The 18,789-nt window shown below is 47.5% G+C and overlaps 1 protein-coding gene across 4 annotated transcripts in view; it reads right to left on the reverse strand.

Moving 5' to 3' along the window:
* LOC115596635 (uncharacterized) overlaps window positions 1–18,789 on the reverse strand; it is a 41,636-nt gene that overhangs the window by 12,272 nt on the left and 10,575 nt on the right. For 2 of the 4 annotated variants that reach the window (XM_030441881.1, XM_030441879.1), the window contains exons 4-12: window positions 17,456–17,727; window positions 17,104–17,375; window positions 16,687–16,921; window positions 16,344–16,603; window positions 5,789–5,986; window positions 5,619–5,699; window positions 5,291–5,403; window positions 4,701–4,759; window positions 4,144–4,233 (exon numbers count right to left, since the gene is read on the reverse strand). In XM_030441881.1, coding sequence (XP_030297741.1) covers window positions 4,144–4,233; window positions 4,701–4,759; window positions 5,291–5,403; window positions 5,619–5,699; window positions 5,789–5,986; window positions 16,344–16,603; window positions 16,687–16,921; window positions 17,104–17,375; window positions 17,456–17,727 — 1,580 coding nt within the window. Of the gene's footprint in view, window positions 1–4,143; window positions 4,234–4,700; window positions 4,760–5,290; window positions 5,404–5,618; window positions 5,700–5,788; window positions 5,987–16,343; window positions 16,604–16,686; window positions 16,922–17,103; window positions 17,376–17,455; window positions 17,731–18,789 lie in introns of all 4 variants that reach the window. The other 2 variants (XM_030441880.1, XM_030441878.1) reach the window with 1 other exon arrangement.

Consider the following 18,789-nt stretch of genomic DNA (forward strand, 5'->3'; position numbering starts at 1 on the left):
TCGCCCTCCCTCTTCTCTCTCATGTCTCTCTCTCTCTTTTTTCCCTCGCTCTCTCAATGCGCATTTTCTCTCAGCAGCAGCAGCCAATCAGAGCGCAGGGATGGAAGCTTGAGCCCGCCCCCGGCTCTGCTGGGAGCTGTCAGTCACGGAGGGCTCACAGAGTGAATGTAAATGCAGCCGAGAGACGACGAGCAGCTAACAGACAAAAATATTAAAAACACAACTGTGACTCAGCAAAAATGTGATGAGTCGCCGACTTGACGAGCTCAAAGACGTGATTGAAACAGGAAGCTGCTCGACCTCGATGTTTTACAACATTAATGTTCATTATTACATTTATTCAAGTCACGTGAACGTTCAGTTATTTATCATAATCAATGACATTTTTCAAGATCAAGTCTCATGAAACTCATTTTACTTCACGACACGTTTTATTTGAAATTAGTTTCTATAATTTATGTATAATCTATAATATTTAAATGACACACACACAAACACACACACACACACACACACACACACTACTGTATGATTCTGAGAATTAAAACTGAGCTAAAACAACATGCTGATTTAAGTTATGATTTTAGTGTGAACAGTTTAATTCATGATGTCACACACTTATTATTGAGTCATTTTGAAATTGAACTTTGTCATTTTATGAGTCCAAACTTACATTGTGTCATTCAACAGTTAAAATAAGGGCCAATGATCATTATTGTGGCTATCAATCAGTTAAATCAGAGGTGCGCTCCAACCGACCGACCGACAATTAAACCGAAACTGAACAAACTGAATTATTAACATTAAATAAATTCAACGATTGTTGGAGCTCAAGACAAAATCTGCAATCTTCATCAATCAACTCTGAGCTGTGTGTGTGTGTGTGTGTGTGTGTGTGTGTGTGTGTGTGTGTGTGTGTGTGTGTGTGTGTGTGTAATCCGGCCACAGAGCAGGAGCAGTGATGTGAACCTGATCAGCTCACACTCCAAACATTCAGTCACAAACAGAACCAGGTCAGAAGCTGTTTTTCAGTCAGCTGTTAAATTATTCAAAGCAGCTTCACCAAACTTTCCTTCTGTACTTCCTGTGGACAGAACCCCTCCCGGTGCTGGACCGACCCGCTGGGACAACTCCAGGTGTGCTGCCACATTGTTGCGCTAGTCGATCACTGTCATCAATTATCTGAGAGAAAACGTCCAGTTATATCAACCTTTAGCACGACGGTCAGGCTAGCAGCTTAATATACCACAAGCTAATTCTAGGTGAAAAAACAGCCTGTGATTTAATAAATATCGATCTCACTGCTACATGTGATCCTCAGATCAACACTTGAGGATCCTGATGGACGATCAGTTGGTGAATTTGTTTGTATTTAGAAACCGAATCCTCTGACGCCGGCTTCTTCTTCTGTCAGCTGCTTCAGCTCCTCCTTCACTCGTCTCTAGATTGTTAATGCAACGAGGCCATTGGTCAAACTAATTTCCCAGCATGCCTTCCTTCGTAACTTTAGGAAAGAAAACAACCAAATTAAATAAATAGCGGTGATGGGGTTAGGGTTAGGGTTAGGGTAGGTAACCCGGGTCACGGTACCTGTAAGTTCTATATCGTAGTCAACTGGACTGGTTTAGACGTTTCGCCCGTCATCCAAGAGGCTTCTTCACTTCTGACTAACTGGAGTGTGGGAGTGTCCTTACATAGTATGTGAGTGTCCTTACAGAGTGTGGGAGTGTCCTTACATAGTATGTGAGTGACTTTACAGTGTGGGAGCATTCTTACAGAGTGTGGGAGTGTCCTTACATAGTATGTGAGTGTCTTAACAGAGTGTGGGAGTGTCCTTACATGGTATGGACGTGTCCTTACGTGGTGTGGGAGTGTCCTTACGTGGTGTGGGAGTGTCCTTACGTGGTGTGGGAGTGTCCTTACATAGTATGCGAGTGTCTTAACATAGTGTGGGAGTGTCCTTACATGGTATGGGCGTGTCCTTACGTGGTGTGGGAGTGGCCAGCCATAGTGTAGGAATGTCCTTACATAGTATGCGAGTGTCTTAACAGAGTGTGGGAGTGTCCTTACACGGTATGGGCGTGTCCTTACATAGTATGCGAGTGTCTTAACAGAGTGTGGGAGTGTCCTTACATGGTATGGGCGTGTCCTTACGTGGTGTGGGAGTGTCCTTACGTGGTGTAGGAGTGTCCTTACGTGGTGTAGGAGTGTCCTTACATAGTATGCGAGTGTCTTAACAGAGTGTGGGAGTGTCCTTACATGGTATGGGCGTGTCCTTACGTGGTGTGGGAGTGGCCAGCCATAGTGTAGGAATGTCCTTACATAGTATGCGAGTGTCTTAACAGAGTGTGGGAGTGTCCTTACACGGTATGGGCGTGTCCTTACATAGTATGCGAGTGTCTTAACAGAGTGTGGGAGTGTCCTTACATGGTATGGGCGTGTCCTTACGTGGTGTGGGAGTGTCCTTACATAGTATGCGAGTGTCTTAACAGAGTGTGGGAGTGTCCTTACACGGTATGGGCGTGTCCTTACATCGTGAGGGAGTGTCCTCGCATAATGTGGGAATGTCCTTACATGGTATGAGAGTGCCCTTACATGTATGGGAGTGTCCTTACAGAGTGTAGGAATGTCCTTACAGAGTGTGGGAGTGTCCTTATATCGTGTGGGAGTGTCCTTACATAGTGAGGGAGTGTCCGTACATAATGTGGCAATGTCCTTACATGGTATGAGAGTGCCCTTACATGTGTGGGAGTGTCCTTACAGAGTGTGGGAATGTCCTTACAGAGTGTGGGAGCGTTCTTACATCGTGTGGGAATGTCCTTAGATGTGTGGGAGTGTCCTTCTACCATTGACCCAACTGGTCTTCATGTGCGTTTCTAGGGCTAGGTGAGCCCAGGTGTGAATGGGGACTCAGATGACATGTGAAACATCTTCAACAAACTGAAACACGTTCAGTTGACTACGAAACAGAACGTATCAGGATCCTGCAGTGTTGATTAGAGGATCACATGAAGCTGTGAGATCAACATTTATATAATTATAAGCTTTGTGTTCAGTTAAAATTAGCTTTAACAAGATGACGCCCTGACAGACAGGCTGGTATTCTTCTTCAGCGCCTCATGAAATGATCACCTGTCATTACGGGACCAGCAACCAGGAAGAACAACAGCGCTGAACCAGTGTTACTAAACCTCTGACTGTCACCAGGTGAGAAAAATCACTGCTAACTGCTGCTACTGGCTCTGCTAATTCACTTACAAACACATTTCATTTCCTATAACTCTGTCACAATAAAAGGCTGAAAAACAGTGAAACTCAGCAGACGTTTGAAACAAACAGGACGCGATGAACTGAAGAGATTCAGGCACTTTCTCTCAGGTTTCCGGCCCGGCTCAACTCACCACAAACAAACTGCTGATGGAAAAGCAAATGGGCGCTGCTCGGTTTGACTCGGCTTTTGTAAGATCTTTTACTTAAATCCTGCCTATTGTACCTGTGTGTGAGGCGCAGTGTGACGTGAACCAGCTGCATGAAACATGAAACTGAATATAATTCATGTTTTTCTGTGTTCACTGATTTTCTCCCGCTCAGTCAGAGCTGCTGCCCACACACTCACTGCTACACCGTCAACCAGCAGCCATCAAACCAGCGACGAGCTGAAGGCAACACAACACACACACACACACACACACACACACACACACACACACACACACACACACACACACACACACACACACACACACACATTAACAGAGCAAGAGATGATGATGTGGTGGAGGTGAAGAGGTGACGCAGATTCATGTTGATCGCTCGGAGGCTGAGATGGAAACAAAAGAGTGGGAGAAACAGAAACACACACACACACACACACACACACACACACACACACACACACACACGCACACACACACACGCACTGGTTCAGCCCGGCAGTGATAAAGAAGAGTTGAAATTAATGCATCTCTCCTTTTCTGCTCTGACGATCACAAACGAAGGACCCCTGAGTGACTCTGTTGTGTAAATGTGTGTGTATGTATGTGTGTGTGTGTGTGTGTGTGTGTGTGTGTGTGTGTGTGTGTGTGTGTGTGTGTGTGTGAGAGTGTGAGAGTGTGTGTGTGTGTCTGTGTGCGTCAGTCGTACCTTCAGCAGATCTTTAGGGAAGTCTTTTCCATCGTTGAGACCTTCCAGGTTGGAGATGAACTGACTGCAGGACATCCTCTTCCCCACGTTCTACACACACACACACACACACACACACACACACACACACACACACACAGAGAGTTAATCAACTGATCTCTTTACAAGTAACTGAGTACATTTACTCAAGTACTGTGTGTGTTAAATGTGCAGACGTGTATACTGTGTGAAAAACACACACACAGACACACGCACAGCTCAGTGTGGTTGGACAGCTTGTTGCTATGGTAACAGTCGTCACTTCCTTAAACAAGTGAGCAGAAGTGTCACCGCTTCATAAAGTGCACACACACACACACACACACACACACACACGTATAGAGTGTGTGAAGACTGTGGGTCGGGTCGAAAGCACCAGAACACTAAATATCGGATGATCATGATTTAATGTTGGTGCAGCTGCAGAGACGGTTTATTTGTACATGAGATCAGTGAAATGTGTTTAAGGACTTCCTGTTGATCAGCTGACTGAACGTGAAGGTTTGAATGTGACTCACGTTTCCATGAAGGTCCGTGTTCAGCAGCATCACAGCACAGGTCAGAGTGTGGACGCTGTCTGAGGCACACAGACAGACAGGTGAGACAGACAGGTGAGACAGACAGGTGAGACAGACAGGTGGGACAGACAGTGTTAAAATCATACTGCCAGCAGCCATAACAACAGACAGACAGGTACAGACAGGTACAGACAGGTACAGACAGACAGGTACAGACAGGTACAGACAGGTACAGACAGGTACAGACAGACAGGTACAGACAGGTACAGACAGGTACAGACAGACAGGTACAGACAGACAGGTACAGACAGACAGACAGGTACAGACAGGTACAGACAGACAGGTACAGACAGGTACAGACAGACAGGTACAGACAGGTACAGACAGGTACAGACAGGTACAGACAGACAGGTACAGACAGGTACAGACAGGTACAGACAGACAGGTACAGACAGGTACAGACAGACAGGTACAGACAGACAGACAGGTACAGACAGGTACAGACAGGTACAGACAGGTACAGGACAGCAGGTACAGACAGTACAGGTAGGTACAACGGTACAGACAGACAGGTACAGACAGACAGGTACCTTCAGTGGTCTCACTCTCGGGGTTACTCTGTCGGTACCTCCTGGAGAACTGAGCCAGGACTCTCTCTCTCTCCTGAGTCTCGCCCATCAGAGCGAACTGTCTCAGAAACATCCTGAACACACAAAACTCAGTCAGGGAGCTCTGTGATTGGCTGTTTGTCAGTGACATGCACCATGGGAGTCGTAGTTCTTCATATGTTGATTAAGCAGCAGAAAAGTTTGAACTGAGCTGAGTTTCTTCTTCTTCACGGCTGCTGCTCAGTTCGATCTAATCAAATGTTTAATGTTGTTTTCTGTTGATTAGAAATCAATAAGTATCAGAACTGACCTGAGCGCCTGGTCGACGGTCATACCAGTGAAGTTAAAGTTACTCAGATATTCCTCCGCCACCATCCGACTGAACTCGTTACTGCAGACAGACACACAGGAGCAAATGTAACCAATCACAGTTGATCAGGACCTACTGAATATGTAATGAGCTCAGGGACACACACTGACTTCTTGCTGAGGTGTCGAGCCACGTCGGACTTCCTGAAGCCGTCCAGGTTGTAGAGGCGCTTGGCGAGACGTTTGGCGGCCTGCAGGTCGGCCTTCGTGCCGTTTGCCAGCGCGTCGTCGCTGCCACCGAGCGCCAGACGCTCCGCCACGTCCGGCTGAGGGTACAGCAGCTCGGGGGGGCGGTTCACCGGACGCTCCCTGAAAACACACACACACACACACACACACACACACACACACACACACACACACACACACACACATTTAAAGACTTTCAGGTCCCTTTTCAGTCAGAGAGAAAACTACCATGATTTCAGGTTCCCGTTCTCAGAGTTCGTCACACAGCTTTTACTCAGCTTCATTAATAATGACAGCGTTATGTGTCATTCTCCACACAGATGTTTGACGAGCAGAGAAGGAAAATTTGCTGAATTTACAAGAAAGCACCAATAATGCAGAATTAGTCAGAGACAGAGTTTCACAATGTTATACAGTTTGTTTTAACTCAACAACTCTTAAAATCACTACATTTGTTAATGGAGTCTGGTGATGCTGCTTCACAACATTTTAAAAATGGGGAAGCTGTTGAAGACTGCGTGTCACTAAGTTAGCGTAGCTTCATTAGCGGCGCTGTTCTTTGATAAAAATGGGATTAAATCCTCCAGGTAAACATCTCACCTGGATGGAGAACCACTCGTACCATGTCAGTGCTACAACCCCTCCAACCCTGTCAGACCTCAGGTCACATGATATAAATCTTCTTCTTAGAGCTCTGGGGATAATGGACGCCATGACATCACAGGTCCAGCTGACTCAGAGGAGTGTTCTGGTCCTCACAGTGTGTGCAGCAGGTAAGTGATGTAACTGAGCCCGGGTCAGACTGACATCCATTAGAACTTCACGTCTTGCCTCATAAATGTCATATTTAAAGGTTTCCTTCATCGTCAGCAGTAAACCTCTGACTGTTGTCTGTTTCCATGGTAACGGGGAAACAGGAACTGCTGGCAGCTGAAGACAGACTGACCTCATCATGCAGATTTAGCAAAATTAGAACGGACTCATTCAAAGAAGACAAAACTACAGGAAATGTCCTCATTTTTTAAGCCATGCTAGCAGCACCAGTCTGTCCAAAATCAAGGAACATTAGCTTATGTTAGCATGCTAGCAGGCTAAACAAGAGTGGACATGGTCAACAGGTCACCTGCTAAACATCAGCCTGTTAGCACTAACTTTGTATGTTAGCATTTAGCTCACTGTGTCTGAGTGTGTATCCTTACACAGCTGTGAGCGTGACTGTTAGCACGCACATCTGGCTCTGTGAACAGAGACGGTGTCCAGTCTGGGACATTTCTGTCTGGATCTTCAGTAACATGTCGTCAGCATCCAGACTGAACGTCCACAGATCATCACCTGCAGTCACATCACAGGTGAAACAGCCTCCTCAGTTTAACTTTATAGCGTTACTGTTTCCATTGATTGGCTGTGTGAACACGCTGCAGCCGTGCTGAGCTTCTGTTTCCTCCTCAGCCTCTCAGACTGCAGTCTATTTATATCTGCAGTGTTTGCTGCTGCATCGACCGGCGTCCCCTCAGGGATCAATACACTTTCATTTACTCGCAGTTTACCCGAGCTGGGGAGAATTATTTTTAATTCAACGCACCTCTCTGTTGTTGTTGTTGTTGTTGGACTGAGCCGGTTCTTCATCGCTGCCTCTCTTCACACAGAACGACTTTGAAAGGAAAGTGGAGCCTCAGGAGGAACCGCTGTCTCAGTGTGAGTGAGAGTCAGAAGGAGAAGTGGTTGAACCACAGCGTGGTCACCATCTACTTCCCTTAATGAACTCCAACTTCCCTTCAGTGGACTGGGCTCGCTCAGGTGTTTCAGGAGGATGTTTGATTTAAAGAGGGAATTACACCTATTTTACACATACAGCTCAGTTTATAGTTAATACAGATCTTCTGTGACCCTGATGATGTCACAGTGATGTCATCAGGGTGATAGATGGCAGCTTCACACCCCATTTTGGGTGAAATTGAAGTGTGAAAGTGTCGGCGCCAAAACTGAAAAAGCAAGTAGAGAAAGTGGAGAAAGTCCCCAGACTCCCTTAACAAATGTGTCAGTTTAGTGAGTTGTTGAGTTGGAGACACTTTATAAACTCTGTGAAACTCTGTCTCTGACTCATTCTGCATTATTTGGACCTTCTTGTTAATTCAGCAAATGTTCTACATGAACTTCTTTCTGTCTGTGAGTAGAAACATGGAGTCTGTTTGTCTCAGTGATGGACGGTTTGTTTCATACAGAGCAGGAAGTGACATCACATCAGTGAAGAATGTGATGATCAGTTTGAAGTTCCAGTTTTTGACGTTGCAGATGAAATCATTTATTTCTGAACATGTTGTTACTTCTGGACGAGTTGACTCAGAGTTTGGATTCTGTGTCAGCGTCAGTTTCAGGTCGAGAGGATCGCCTGACGCTCGCTGGTGTGAGTGCGGATGTTTCTGTCGGCGAGTTCTTCCTCCACCAGCAGACCCATTCATCCAGGACAGAAATAACCTCTCCACCAGCAGCCGGGGAACTTCACTCAACAGGACGTCAGGAAATTCTTGTTTTTTTTGTTGATGTTTTTTACCCAGCAGCCACTGGGGGCCAGTCAACGTCTGACTGCAGCGTCCACTTCCACTGACTGCACAGACGAGTGGGAGGTGGAGGAGGTTCTTTATCCGCTGCTTCTTTATTCCACTTACAATCTAAATAACTGTAAATAAATACAGAAACGTTTTTTATAAAATGCCTCAATTCAAGAACAAAAGTACTGATGAACCAGTCGGCAGTGAATAAAGATAAACGGTCCGAAGAGTCAAACCACTGCAGCTGATTCAGTCGACAGTGAGTGAAGCGTTCAGACGTCAGATCATCACCAACACAACACAACAACACAACCAGCTGACTCACACACCAGCCGGAGACACTGACACACTGCAGCACTGAGCAGATGGACCTGAACAGAACCAGCTGATCAGGTTCTGTCAGGATCCAGACATTCTGATTTCACAGACCAGATGAAACGCTCCTCAGTGAGATGTGTCCTGTTGGATTCTAACTGTAAGACGGAGCCAGGCTAGCAGTTTCCCTCTGCTTCCAGTCTTTATGCTAAGCTAAGCTACGATCTCACTCTCTGACATGAATCACTTCTTTAAAGGGATATTCCAGCGTAAATTTAATCCATCGAGTCGAGTCGATTACCGAGTGCGGTTAGAAATGCTCAATTCTGTTCTTTTCCCTGTCCGCTCTCAATAATAACTGTTATAAACCGGCAGGTAAGACACATATGAACTTTGATTGCTTTTCCATGGAGTCATAATCAGACATTTTCATCCATGAGCCGCGGAACTCTACTGCACTCGGTAATCGACTCGTCGGGACTTCCCGTCAACAGGAAGCTGCTGCAGGAGAGTGGTGAGCTGTGTTCACTTTACAATAGAAATCCATCAAAGCCAGCAGATGTTTGATGATTTGAACTAAGTGCTGGGACCCTGTTTGTACTGTTGGTGCTGTTCTGAACATTATTTGTGGCTTTTTGATGGCGGTTTCTTGTTGGAGGCGTATACTGCAGTGTATTGTTATCATGCGGTCTTTTCTGAGGATGCTAAATCTACGTAAGCTAGCGGTCTGCTAACTTGATCTCTCGAGATGGGGTCTTACTCAGTGTCACGGTGTGTTAGACCATGGATTAAACTTACACTGGAATATCCCTTTAAGATGAGCAGAGAGGTGAGACCTCCTCGTCCACGTCACGCCGTCTCAGCTAACTCCAGCTAACGTTTCCATCCATCTTTCACGCTGTGTGAGAAACTGAACCAACATGCAGAAGAAGTCGTTTTTCTTGAGCAGGACAGTAAAGATAAAGTGCCTCCCGTATAATATTCTGTTGAAGAGCATCAACAATAACTAATGGAGCAGTTCAGTGTGTCCCTGAACGCAACGTGGACCCTTCACATCAACACCTCTGTCCACAGAACACAACACAGAAACATCTGAAGTCTGAACCAGAGTCTCAACACTTCCAATCTAATTCACCAGAACCAAAACACAACAGATCCAGAGCAGAACAGACGACCCGGCACGGCTCTGAACCGAGGACGGCCCGTCTCACCAACACAGACAGAAACAGAAGAAAGAAACGACAGGAAGTCCCGACAAACACAGAGACAGTCTCAGGCTGTTATTGTCCAGGGTGTGTCAGTCTGGACCCACAACAACCAAACCACACACACACTCACACACACACACACACACACACACACACACACACACACGCACACCACACGCACACACACACACACACACACACACACACACACACAGTTTCATGTGCGTCCATCATGGCCGACTGTCTGTCTGTGTCCTGACTGAAGGCTCCATCAGCTCCTCTCTGATGCTCCGTCAGTGTGCGGGCAGCGGTACACACAGTTCACATGTTCTGCTCAGGCCCGGCTGTGAACGCGGCTCTGATCCATAATAGATGATCAGCTCCGCCTGCAGACACCAGCCTCATCATGAAGCTTCATCGTGGAGTCTGTTTGAAGCCGAAGCCTCCGAGCAGAGACGGTTCCCGCTGAGTCAGAGCGACCGCTTCATCGGTTCAGCACCAGAACTGAACCCAACCAGGACAGACGGGAGGAGCCGGTCCACCAGGAGGATCCCCGGGTCCAACTCAGGGTCATGTGATCTCAACAGACTGTCAGTGAAGGTCAAAGGTCAGTGTGTGCTCTGACATGAAGCTGGTTCCTGGTTTGTTTCAGCTGTTCTAAAATCTGATCTGCGTTCAGTTTGAAGACGCTGATGTACGGAGAGCCTGGAGGGTCAAAACACTCACATCCGCCGTCTGAAGCGTCTGACTTCATGTTTTCTACGTTCAGCACGACGACGCTGCTGCTGGGTGTTCCTCTGACACGAGCGCTGGAGCAGTGAAGTGTTCAGATCCTCTACTGCAGAACCAGACTAACAACAGAGTACAAATACTCCTATTCAAAAAGACTTAAAGCTACAAGAACCTTCATGTTCTGCTGGTTCTGGCGCCCCCTGTGGACGGGATGGTTAAACAAGGCTGTCTTTCCACAGAGCATGTTCAGCACATGGGGGCCGTGTCGCAGGGCGAGCACCGGGCCGTGGACCAGTACCGGGCCATGGACCTGTACCGGGCCGTGGACCTGTACCGGGCCGTGGACCAGCACCGGGCCGTGGACCTGTACCGGGCCGTGGACCTGTACCGGGCCGTGGACCAGCACCTGGCCGTGGACCAGCACTGGGCCGTGGACCTGTACCGGGCCGTGGACCTGTACCGGGCCATGGACCTGTACCGGGCCGTGGACCTGTACCGGGACATGGACCTGTACCGGGCCGTGGACCAGCACCGGGCCGTGGACCAGCACCGGGCCGTGGACCAGCACCAGGCCGTGGACCTGTACCGGGCCGTGGACCAGCACCGGGCCGTGGACCAGCACCGGGCCATGGACCTTTCCCGGCCGTGGACCTGTACCGGGCCATGGACCGGCACCGGGCCGTGGACCTGTACCGGGCCATGGACCTGTACCGGGCCATGGACCGGCACCGGGCCGTGGACCAGCACCGGGCCGTGGACCTGTACCGGGCCGTTCTGAGGACTACGACACTTCACTTTATATCATCAGGACTATTTTTCTAATCAAGACACTGAATGATGTCAGGTATCTGAGCAGCGACTCACCTGTACACGGCGGGGTAGGGCGGGGAGTACAGGTACCTGTCCTCCAGAGCCCCGCCCCCCCAGCACAGCAGGTAGTTGGCCATGTTGGCGAGGCCCCGCCCACTCTCACAGCCAGCCTGTGATGTCAGCGGGCGGGCAGCCGCCAATCAGCCGACATCCACATCGATGTCCTCTGTTACCGAGGGAAACCGAGTGACATCATCCAAATGTTAATGTGATGACATCATAAAAACACGACATCATCTGTTCCTGATTCAGTCTGTCTTTGTGTTTCCTCCTCGGCAGCAGCAGCGCCTCCTCCTCTAATCCGTCTGCTCTCAGTCTGCTGCACTTCTCCTCCTCACTGCTGTCAGCTCCTGCCTCCTCCTCTTCTCCTCCTCCTCCTCTTCTCCTCCTCCTCCTCCTCCTCCTCCTCTTTCTCCTCCTCCTCCTCTTCCTCTTCCTCGTCTTCCTGGTTTCTTCAACACTTTCAAAATCTCAGCAGCAGCTTTTCTTTCAACAACTTCACAGCACAACTTTCTCTCCGGCTCTCGTCTCAGTCGGCTCTCCTCCTCCCCTCTCGTCCATCAGCTGGCTTATTTTCCTCCTCTGAGGGGGGAGGAGGTTTGTGTTTCCTCCCCTGTTTGACCCGGGACGCTCCTCCTCCTCCTCCTCCTCCTCCTCATGTCCTTTCCTTCCCGTCTTCCTCTCTTTGTCTCCTCTTACCTTCCTTTCACTCCATCGACCTTCCTGGAAGTTTTCATCCGACACGTTTCTCACTTCTCGTCTTACAAACACAAAGACGCTTCAATCCAGCGAGAAACATCAGAAGAACTCGTCCGGTTCTATCAACAAGCACCGAGCAGAACCAGGAGGAAAACAAAGAGTCCGGAACACCAAAGTGCTCATTAATGAATTAAAGCTGTGTGTTTGAGAATGTCATTACAGTTTGGTGTCGTCTGAGCCTCAGTACTGATCTGTGTTTGTCCTGTTCATGTCTTCTTGTTCTTTTCAATGTTCATTAATGTGCATTGTCCTTATCCAAAAATAAAGTATTTATTATTATTATTATTATTATTATCATCAGAACTTTTCATTCAGTTTTTATTACTAAAATAAAACACAAATGTTTTTTGTACCCAGTAACCCGGCGACCCCTCCGCCCCTCACAGATAAGTGGTGGATAATGAGAAGTTTTGTTTTTCAGTTCATCTGTACAGTTTAATACAACTCTGCTGACAATCAAACCAGGTTTGTTCATATAAATATATAAATATAATCTGATGAAGATGAATTATTGTGCACAAAAAACTACCAAATAAAAGTCTTTTCATTCATTTGACTCCGTTCATGAACTAATTCAGTGACTTCAAACTTTCATTAGTGCCGGTGAAGAAGTTAAACAATAAAGGAACGTCTGCAACTCCTCAACCAGCAGCCGAGCATTAAACAGGTCAGAGGTCAGAGGTCACGACGCCCAGACAACAGATGGAAAAGATCCACAGAGGAGGGAGGGAGAGGGGAGGGAGGGAGAGGGGGAGGAGAGGGGGGGGGAGGGTTCAGGGAGTGTCTGACAGGAGTGGGAGGTCTTTCTTTCCATCCCGTCTCTGAAACGCTGGCTGAATGAATCCATCTGGAATTTCCCTCTATAAGCTGATAAAAGTGTGTGCGTGTGTGTGTGTGTGTGTGTGTGTGTGTGTGTGTGTGTGTGTGTGTGTGTGCGTGTGCGTGTGCGTGTGTGTGTGTGTGTGTGTGTGTGTGCGTGTGTGTGCGTGTGTCTCCTCATTAGAATGGGACGCAGAAGAAGAAGACAGAAACTCTCTGGTTCAGTTTATTTGTCGACTGGAAACAATAAAGTTTGTGTTTGAATGTGAGTGCTGTGCGTCCACACCCAGTGGAGGAGGAGGAGGGGGAGGGGTGGAGGGGTGGAGGAGTAGAGGGGTGGAGGAGTGGAGGGGTGGAGGAGGGGGAGGAGGAGGTGGAGGGGTGGAGGAGGGGAGGAGGGGGAGGAGGGGTGGAGGAGGGAGGCCAAAGGAAAACAGAGAACTCCTCCAGCTGCACTTTCACTGTTTTCATTCCTTCAGTTCAGAGGAAGTTTCATCACTGCCTGAAAAACTAGCTTCACTTCAGCAGTTAGCCGTTAGCTACAGCTAAAGCTAAACTAAACTAATTAAGATTTGTATACGTGTAGTCATGCATTAATTATCTCTCCATATTGTAGTGTATATTGATAGTGGCAGGGTCCGCCATCACATGAGGGACTGAAACACACTTGAAGTTGATGCTAACGCTAACACAACAGTCCTTTCTGCTGCTGCTTCACCCGGACAAACACACAGGGCTTTTATTGTGAAGCAGCCACAGGAAACACGATATATTTCACTGAGGCCTCAGAAACATACGCAGGAAACGCAAATACAGCAAATCAGAGAAATCCTCTCATCAACAGTCATCTACAGCTCGTTTCTCACACTGTTTTGTGTGTGTAAATACAGCAGCGCTAACATGAGACAGCAGCTAACTGTGCTGTGACATCATCACAGAGCGTTACTGACACGTCCTGTTTGAAAAAACAAGATAACTCTGGGATGTAATTTGGAGAAAGAAACAGAGGTAGGAGGGACTGATCCCAGAGCTGTGAGGAAGCCAGCTGTCAGCCGGTGAAGACAACATGTCGGGACTCTCAGACTGAGCAGGAGTCAGCGGACGTCTGAGGAGATCCTGACTGACTCTCTGCTGTTTGAATCTAAAACACTGACGACTCTCTAAACAGAGGTTTCCTGAGGTGAGCCGACACGCAGACATGGAGTGAATAATGAGACGTCGACTCGTTGTTAAATACAGACTTCACAGAGTCAGTAATAGCAGAGCAGCAGCACTGACTCAGCCTGAGAGCAGAGCTGCTGCTGGTTTGGTTAAACGTACGACACGAGAGGATGTGGAAGCAGAACCGATCAACAAGAAGCCCACCACAGAGAAACATGGCGTCCTGACACACGGACCAATCAGGTTCAAGAGTCACTACAAACCAGATCCACGAGCCTCCAGCCCACCGCAGGTATTTCTCTAATCATGCAGATCACCAAATCCTCATCAGGTCTTCTGGACTCGTGATAACTGTGTCAATTTATAACAAATTTAAGTTTTTGAAACATCACATTCATAAAAATGTGACGGACGACGGAACCTGACAACGTCTCAGCTAAAAGTACATTAAACATATTCATGTTTGAATCCTGGTCAGTTACGTCCTCCACACAAGAGTCCACATCATGTTCGTTTGAAGCTAACGCTAACCTGAAGCTAACCTGAGCTAATCTGAAGCTAATCTGAAGCTAACCTGAAGCTAATCTGAAGCTAACCTGAAGCTAACCTGAAGCTAACCTGAAGCTAACCTGAAGCTAACCTGAAGCTAACCTTTGATCATTATTATTAGGAAGTCGACAGAATGAGACGTGAACAGTCTGTTTGTTCATTCCTGTCGTGTTTTTATGTATTCTGATTAATTACGTTCATGTTTTACACATTTCAGAAGAAACAAATCATCTAATGTATTAAAATAAAACCTTCCCTAGAAACAAAAGTTCATCTGAACTTTTCAATTATGTCAAAATCAATCAAAGTTTTCTAAGAAGTTGAAACTGTACGTCGGTCCAGCAGCATTAAAACAATCTGACTGTGAAATTCCTGCCAGAACCAAACATTTGTTTTCTGATAAAAAGTCTTTTTTAGGTTTTTAATTCAGCTGTGAAGTGTATTGACACTCTATTAAATGATTGATTGATAACAGTGATCAGCTGCTGGCCTGATGTCTCGTTACTGATGATTCCTGTCATGATGTTATTGAACATGTAACTAATCTGAATAAGCAGATTGATCAGTTAGGGTCCAGTCAGTGTGTGAGTGTTTGGATCTGTACTTCTGCTGTTAAACATACAGTTATTAAAAGTGTTTCTGTCTTCTTGTTTCTCACAGAGTGAAACATGAACATCAGAGTTCAGACGGATGAAGTTTATATGTGACTGCATATTTAACATAAAACACAATGAGAGCCACACCCTTCTGTCTGCACGAACACACACACACACACACACACACACACACGCACACACTGTGAACACAATGTGTTGTTGGAGTTTTCAGCTCGTTAACTTTTCTCCACACAAACCACCAAATTACAGACAGAAATATCTGAAGAACGTTTCAGAGCAGAAATCTTTTCTGTCGAGTGAGACGCTGGTTTGTTCTCCACTTCTGACCTCACAGAACAAAACAAGGTCGCACTCTTTGACCACCTACACAGGACTGTGTGTGTGTGTGTGTGTGTGTGTGTGTGTGTGTGTGTGTGTGTGTGTGTGTGTGTGTGTGTGTGTGTATCCAGCTCAGCTACACGTCAGATTCTCTATAATTAAACACATGTGTTGTCTGACAGCCGGGGCGTTCACACACACACACACACACACGCACACACACACACACACACACATGCACACACACACACACACACACACACATGCACACACACACACACACACACACACACACACACACACACACACACACACACAGTAAACATGAGCTGTGATGTCATGGCGGCGCTCTGGTGCCATCGTGTGGCTGATCCGTGTCACTGCAGAAGGTTTCAGTCTGATTCTGATTCTGATGGTTTGTGTCTCAGAAACATTTTAAGCTGGCAGCAGTTTGGACGACTGAAGACTCTCTCATGTGTGAGTTACTTGGTCCTCCTGACCCTGATGTAAGTGAACAGCAGAACCTGGAGCAGTCACTTCCTGTCCCCGGACTACACCTGAACCTTCAGCTCTGACTCACCTGGAGTTGTTGTGGAGCGACGGTGCCGAGCTCGCCTTGCGGAAGCCATCTTTGAGGATGGACCGACGCCATGTCTCTTTCTCCGACTTGGATCGAACCGGAGGGCCGCAGTCGTCCTTGGAGCCGCCGCGGAGCCCCGCCCCCGAGGCACTGAGGGTGATTTCGGAGCGAGATGTCTCCGAGGGGGCAGACGGGTCTGGATGGGCGAGCGGGGCGAAGCTCAGCTCGATGATCTGTTTGGCGCTGTCACAGATCTGACTCTGAACACACAAACACATGAGTGTGACGCAGTCAGACAGGTGAGCTACAGAGCAGATGTGATGATTGTAAGCTCCGCCCTCACCTGGATCTCTGGGGTCAGCGTCGGCAGGTCGAAGGTGAACACTGACGTGGATCCAGATGTCAGTAGGTCCACGCTGTCCAGGCTGCTGTAGGAGGTGCCTTTGGCCCGGTGAGACTCCATGATGCTTTCAAAATGGCGGCTGAAAGAGTCGAGGTTACTTTCGGAGGGCCGGCGGGGGCTGCCGATGGAGATCGGAGACTTGAGCCCGCCATGACTGTTGGACGCCTCCAGCGGCCTGACAAGTAAACAAACATCAACCTTTAGCTACAGATAAACACGACGTCAACACGTCCTCAACAACCCCACAGAGTCACACGTGTGTCAGCACTGAACGTGAGTTAATCGGTCACATGACCTGAACGCTGTTTGTCATTAAAGTTCTGACGGGTTTGGGTTGTTCTGCCCTTGAGCTCTCACCCCTGCAGCAGCAGGCTGAACACCTCGTCCTCCTCCTTGGTGGCTTTCTGTCTCTGTTTGTCTCCCAGCATCCGCACGCTGGCCCAGCTCACCACTCCCTCCTCCTCATCTTCCTCCTCCTCCTCCTCCTCCTCTTCCTCCTCCTTCCCGCCACCCGTGCGGGGCTTTGGGGAGGCGTCAGCGGGGCTGAAGCTGGAGTTTCCCAGGACGCTGCGGTTACTCCCAAAGGCCGAGTCCGCCTCCTCGGCTGCCTCGGCCTCCGCCCGCATCACCTGCACGATAAACACCATCATTATCACTCATGAACATGAAGACACTCTGATTCCAGGTGAAGTTAACTCCATGAAATCACCTCGTCCAGGTCGGTCTCCCTGTAGCAGCGCAGCGGCACCGCGTCCAGGTCCGTCTCAGAGTATTTGATGGTCTGGCGGATGATGCCGGTCTTGGGGGTGGAGCCTCTTGAGTTGGAGGTCAGTTCCACCTCGACCTGCCGCACCTTGTGGTGGGACAACTTTTGACCCTCGTGGTCCCGCCCCCTTCTCTGATTGGGTAGTGTCAGATAGAGGGAAGAGGGGGGGGTGGGGCTGGGCGAGCTGCTGGTGGGAGGCGTGTCGGACGGAGCGCCTGCTGGACAGAAGGACACGTTTATGTTGACGACTAAAGTCTGGAGACATAAACGTCCATTTTTACAAAGACATGTGGAAGGAACATGATGAAGACACGTTTCTATGCAGATGATACAGTTTCATAAACACAGTCACTAAATATAACTGAGCTCCAGACTGTCTGTCACATTCCTTCATATGTCAGTTATCATTTAGCAATTTAAAGATAAATCTAATCTGCACAAAACATAATGTAGAACCAGAAATCATTCCCATCAAAACTCAAAACATTCATATCAACCATGTTTGAATCTGCAAAAGTGCAAATGTTAAAAATATGTTTACATGTTTATGTGTTTGTTTAATAACCAAATCTAAGAGACTTTTATCAAAATGTTAATTTATGTTTCATTCATTTCTGCAAAAACATGAACATCGCCTGCAGATCTGAAATTATTCATCAATTAACTTCAACTATTTATTTGGAGGAAATATAAAAACAGTTTAAAATAGTTGAAGGAAAAAGATTCTGTTTTCTTTTTACACTGAATTTAATTCTTAAACTAACAGTAGAACTAACTGATGCATTCAGTTATATGTAGGACTTGTTTATTCATTGATCAGCTGACATATCTTTATCAGCTAATCTAATTCAAACACATGGACATCAGTCTGAAACAGAGCAGGAGGAAGTCTCCACTGAAGGTGGGAAACATTACTCATTACATAACATCAGATTAATTAATTAGAACACATGTCTTCATACGGACACAGACACGATGCTAAATAAAGAACAGGAAGTGAGTAGTGGTGTGTAGTAACACCTGTGAGTGGAGCTCAGTACTGTGAGACCTTTTCTCGCTGATGGTAAGCTTCGACTAATTGGCTTAGACGAGGCTGAAGCTGCTTGTTTACATGGCCGAACACAACAGAAGAGACGGAATGGCCCTTTAACCCGCTGGAAGCTAAAAGTGACGTAAACAAAAACTACAGCTGAAAATAACACCATCGCCAGGGAAACTGCTGCTGGTGAACCACAGGTGGAGGTGCGACACGGTTTGGGAAGAAAACACTGCTGAGT

Source organism: Sparus aurata, chromosome 15 (assembly GCF_900880675.1).
Source record: "Sparus aurata chromosome 15, fSpaAur1.1, whole genome shotgun sequence".
In the NCBI taxonomy this organism is placed as follows: domain Eukaryota; kingdom Metazoa; phylum Chordata; class Actinopteri; order Spariformes; family Sparidae; genus Sparus; species Sparus aurata.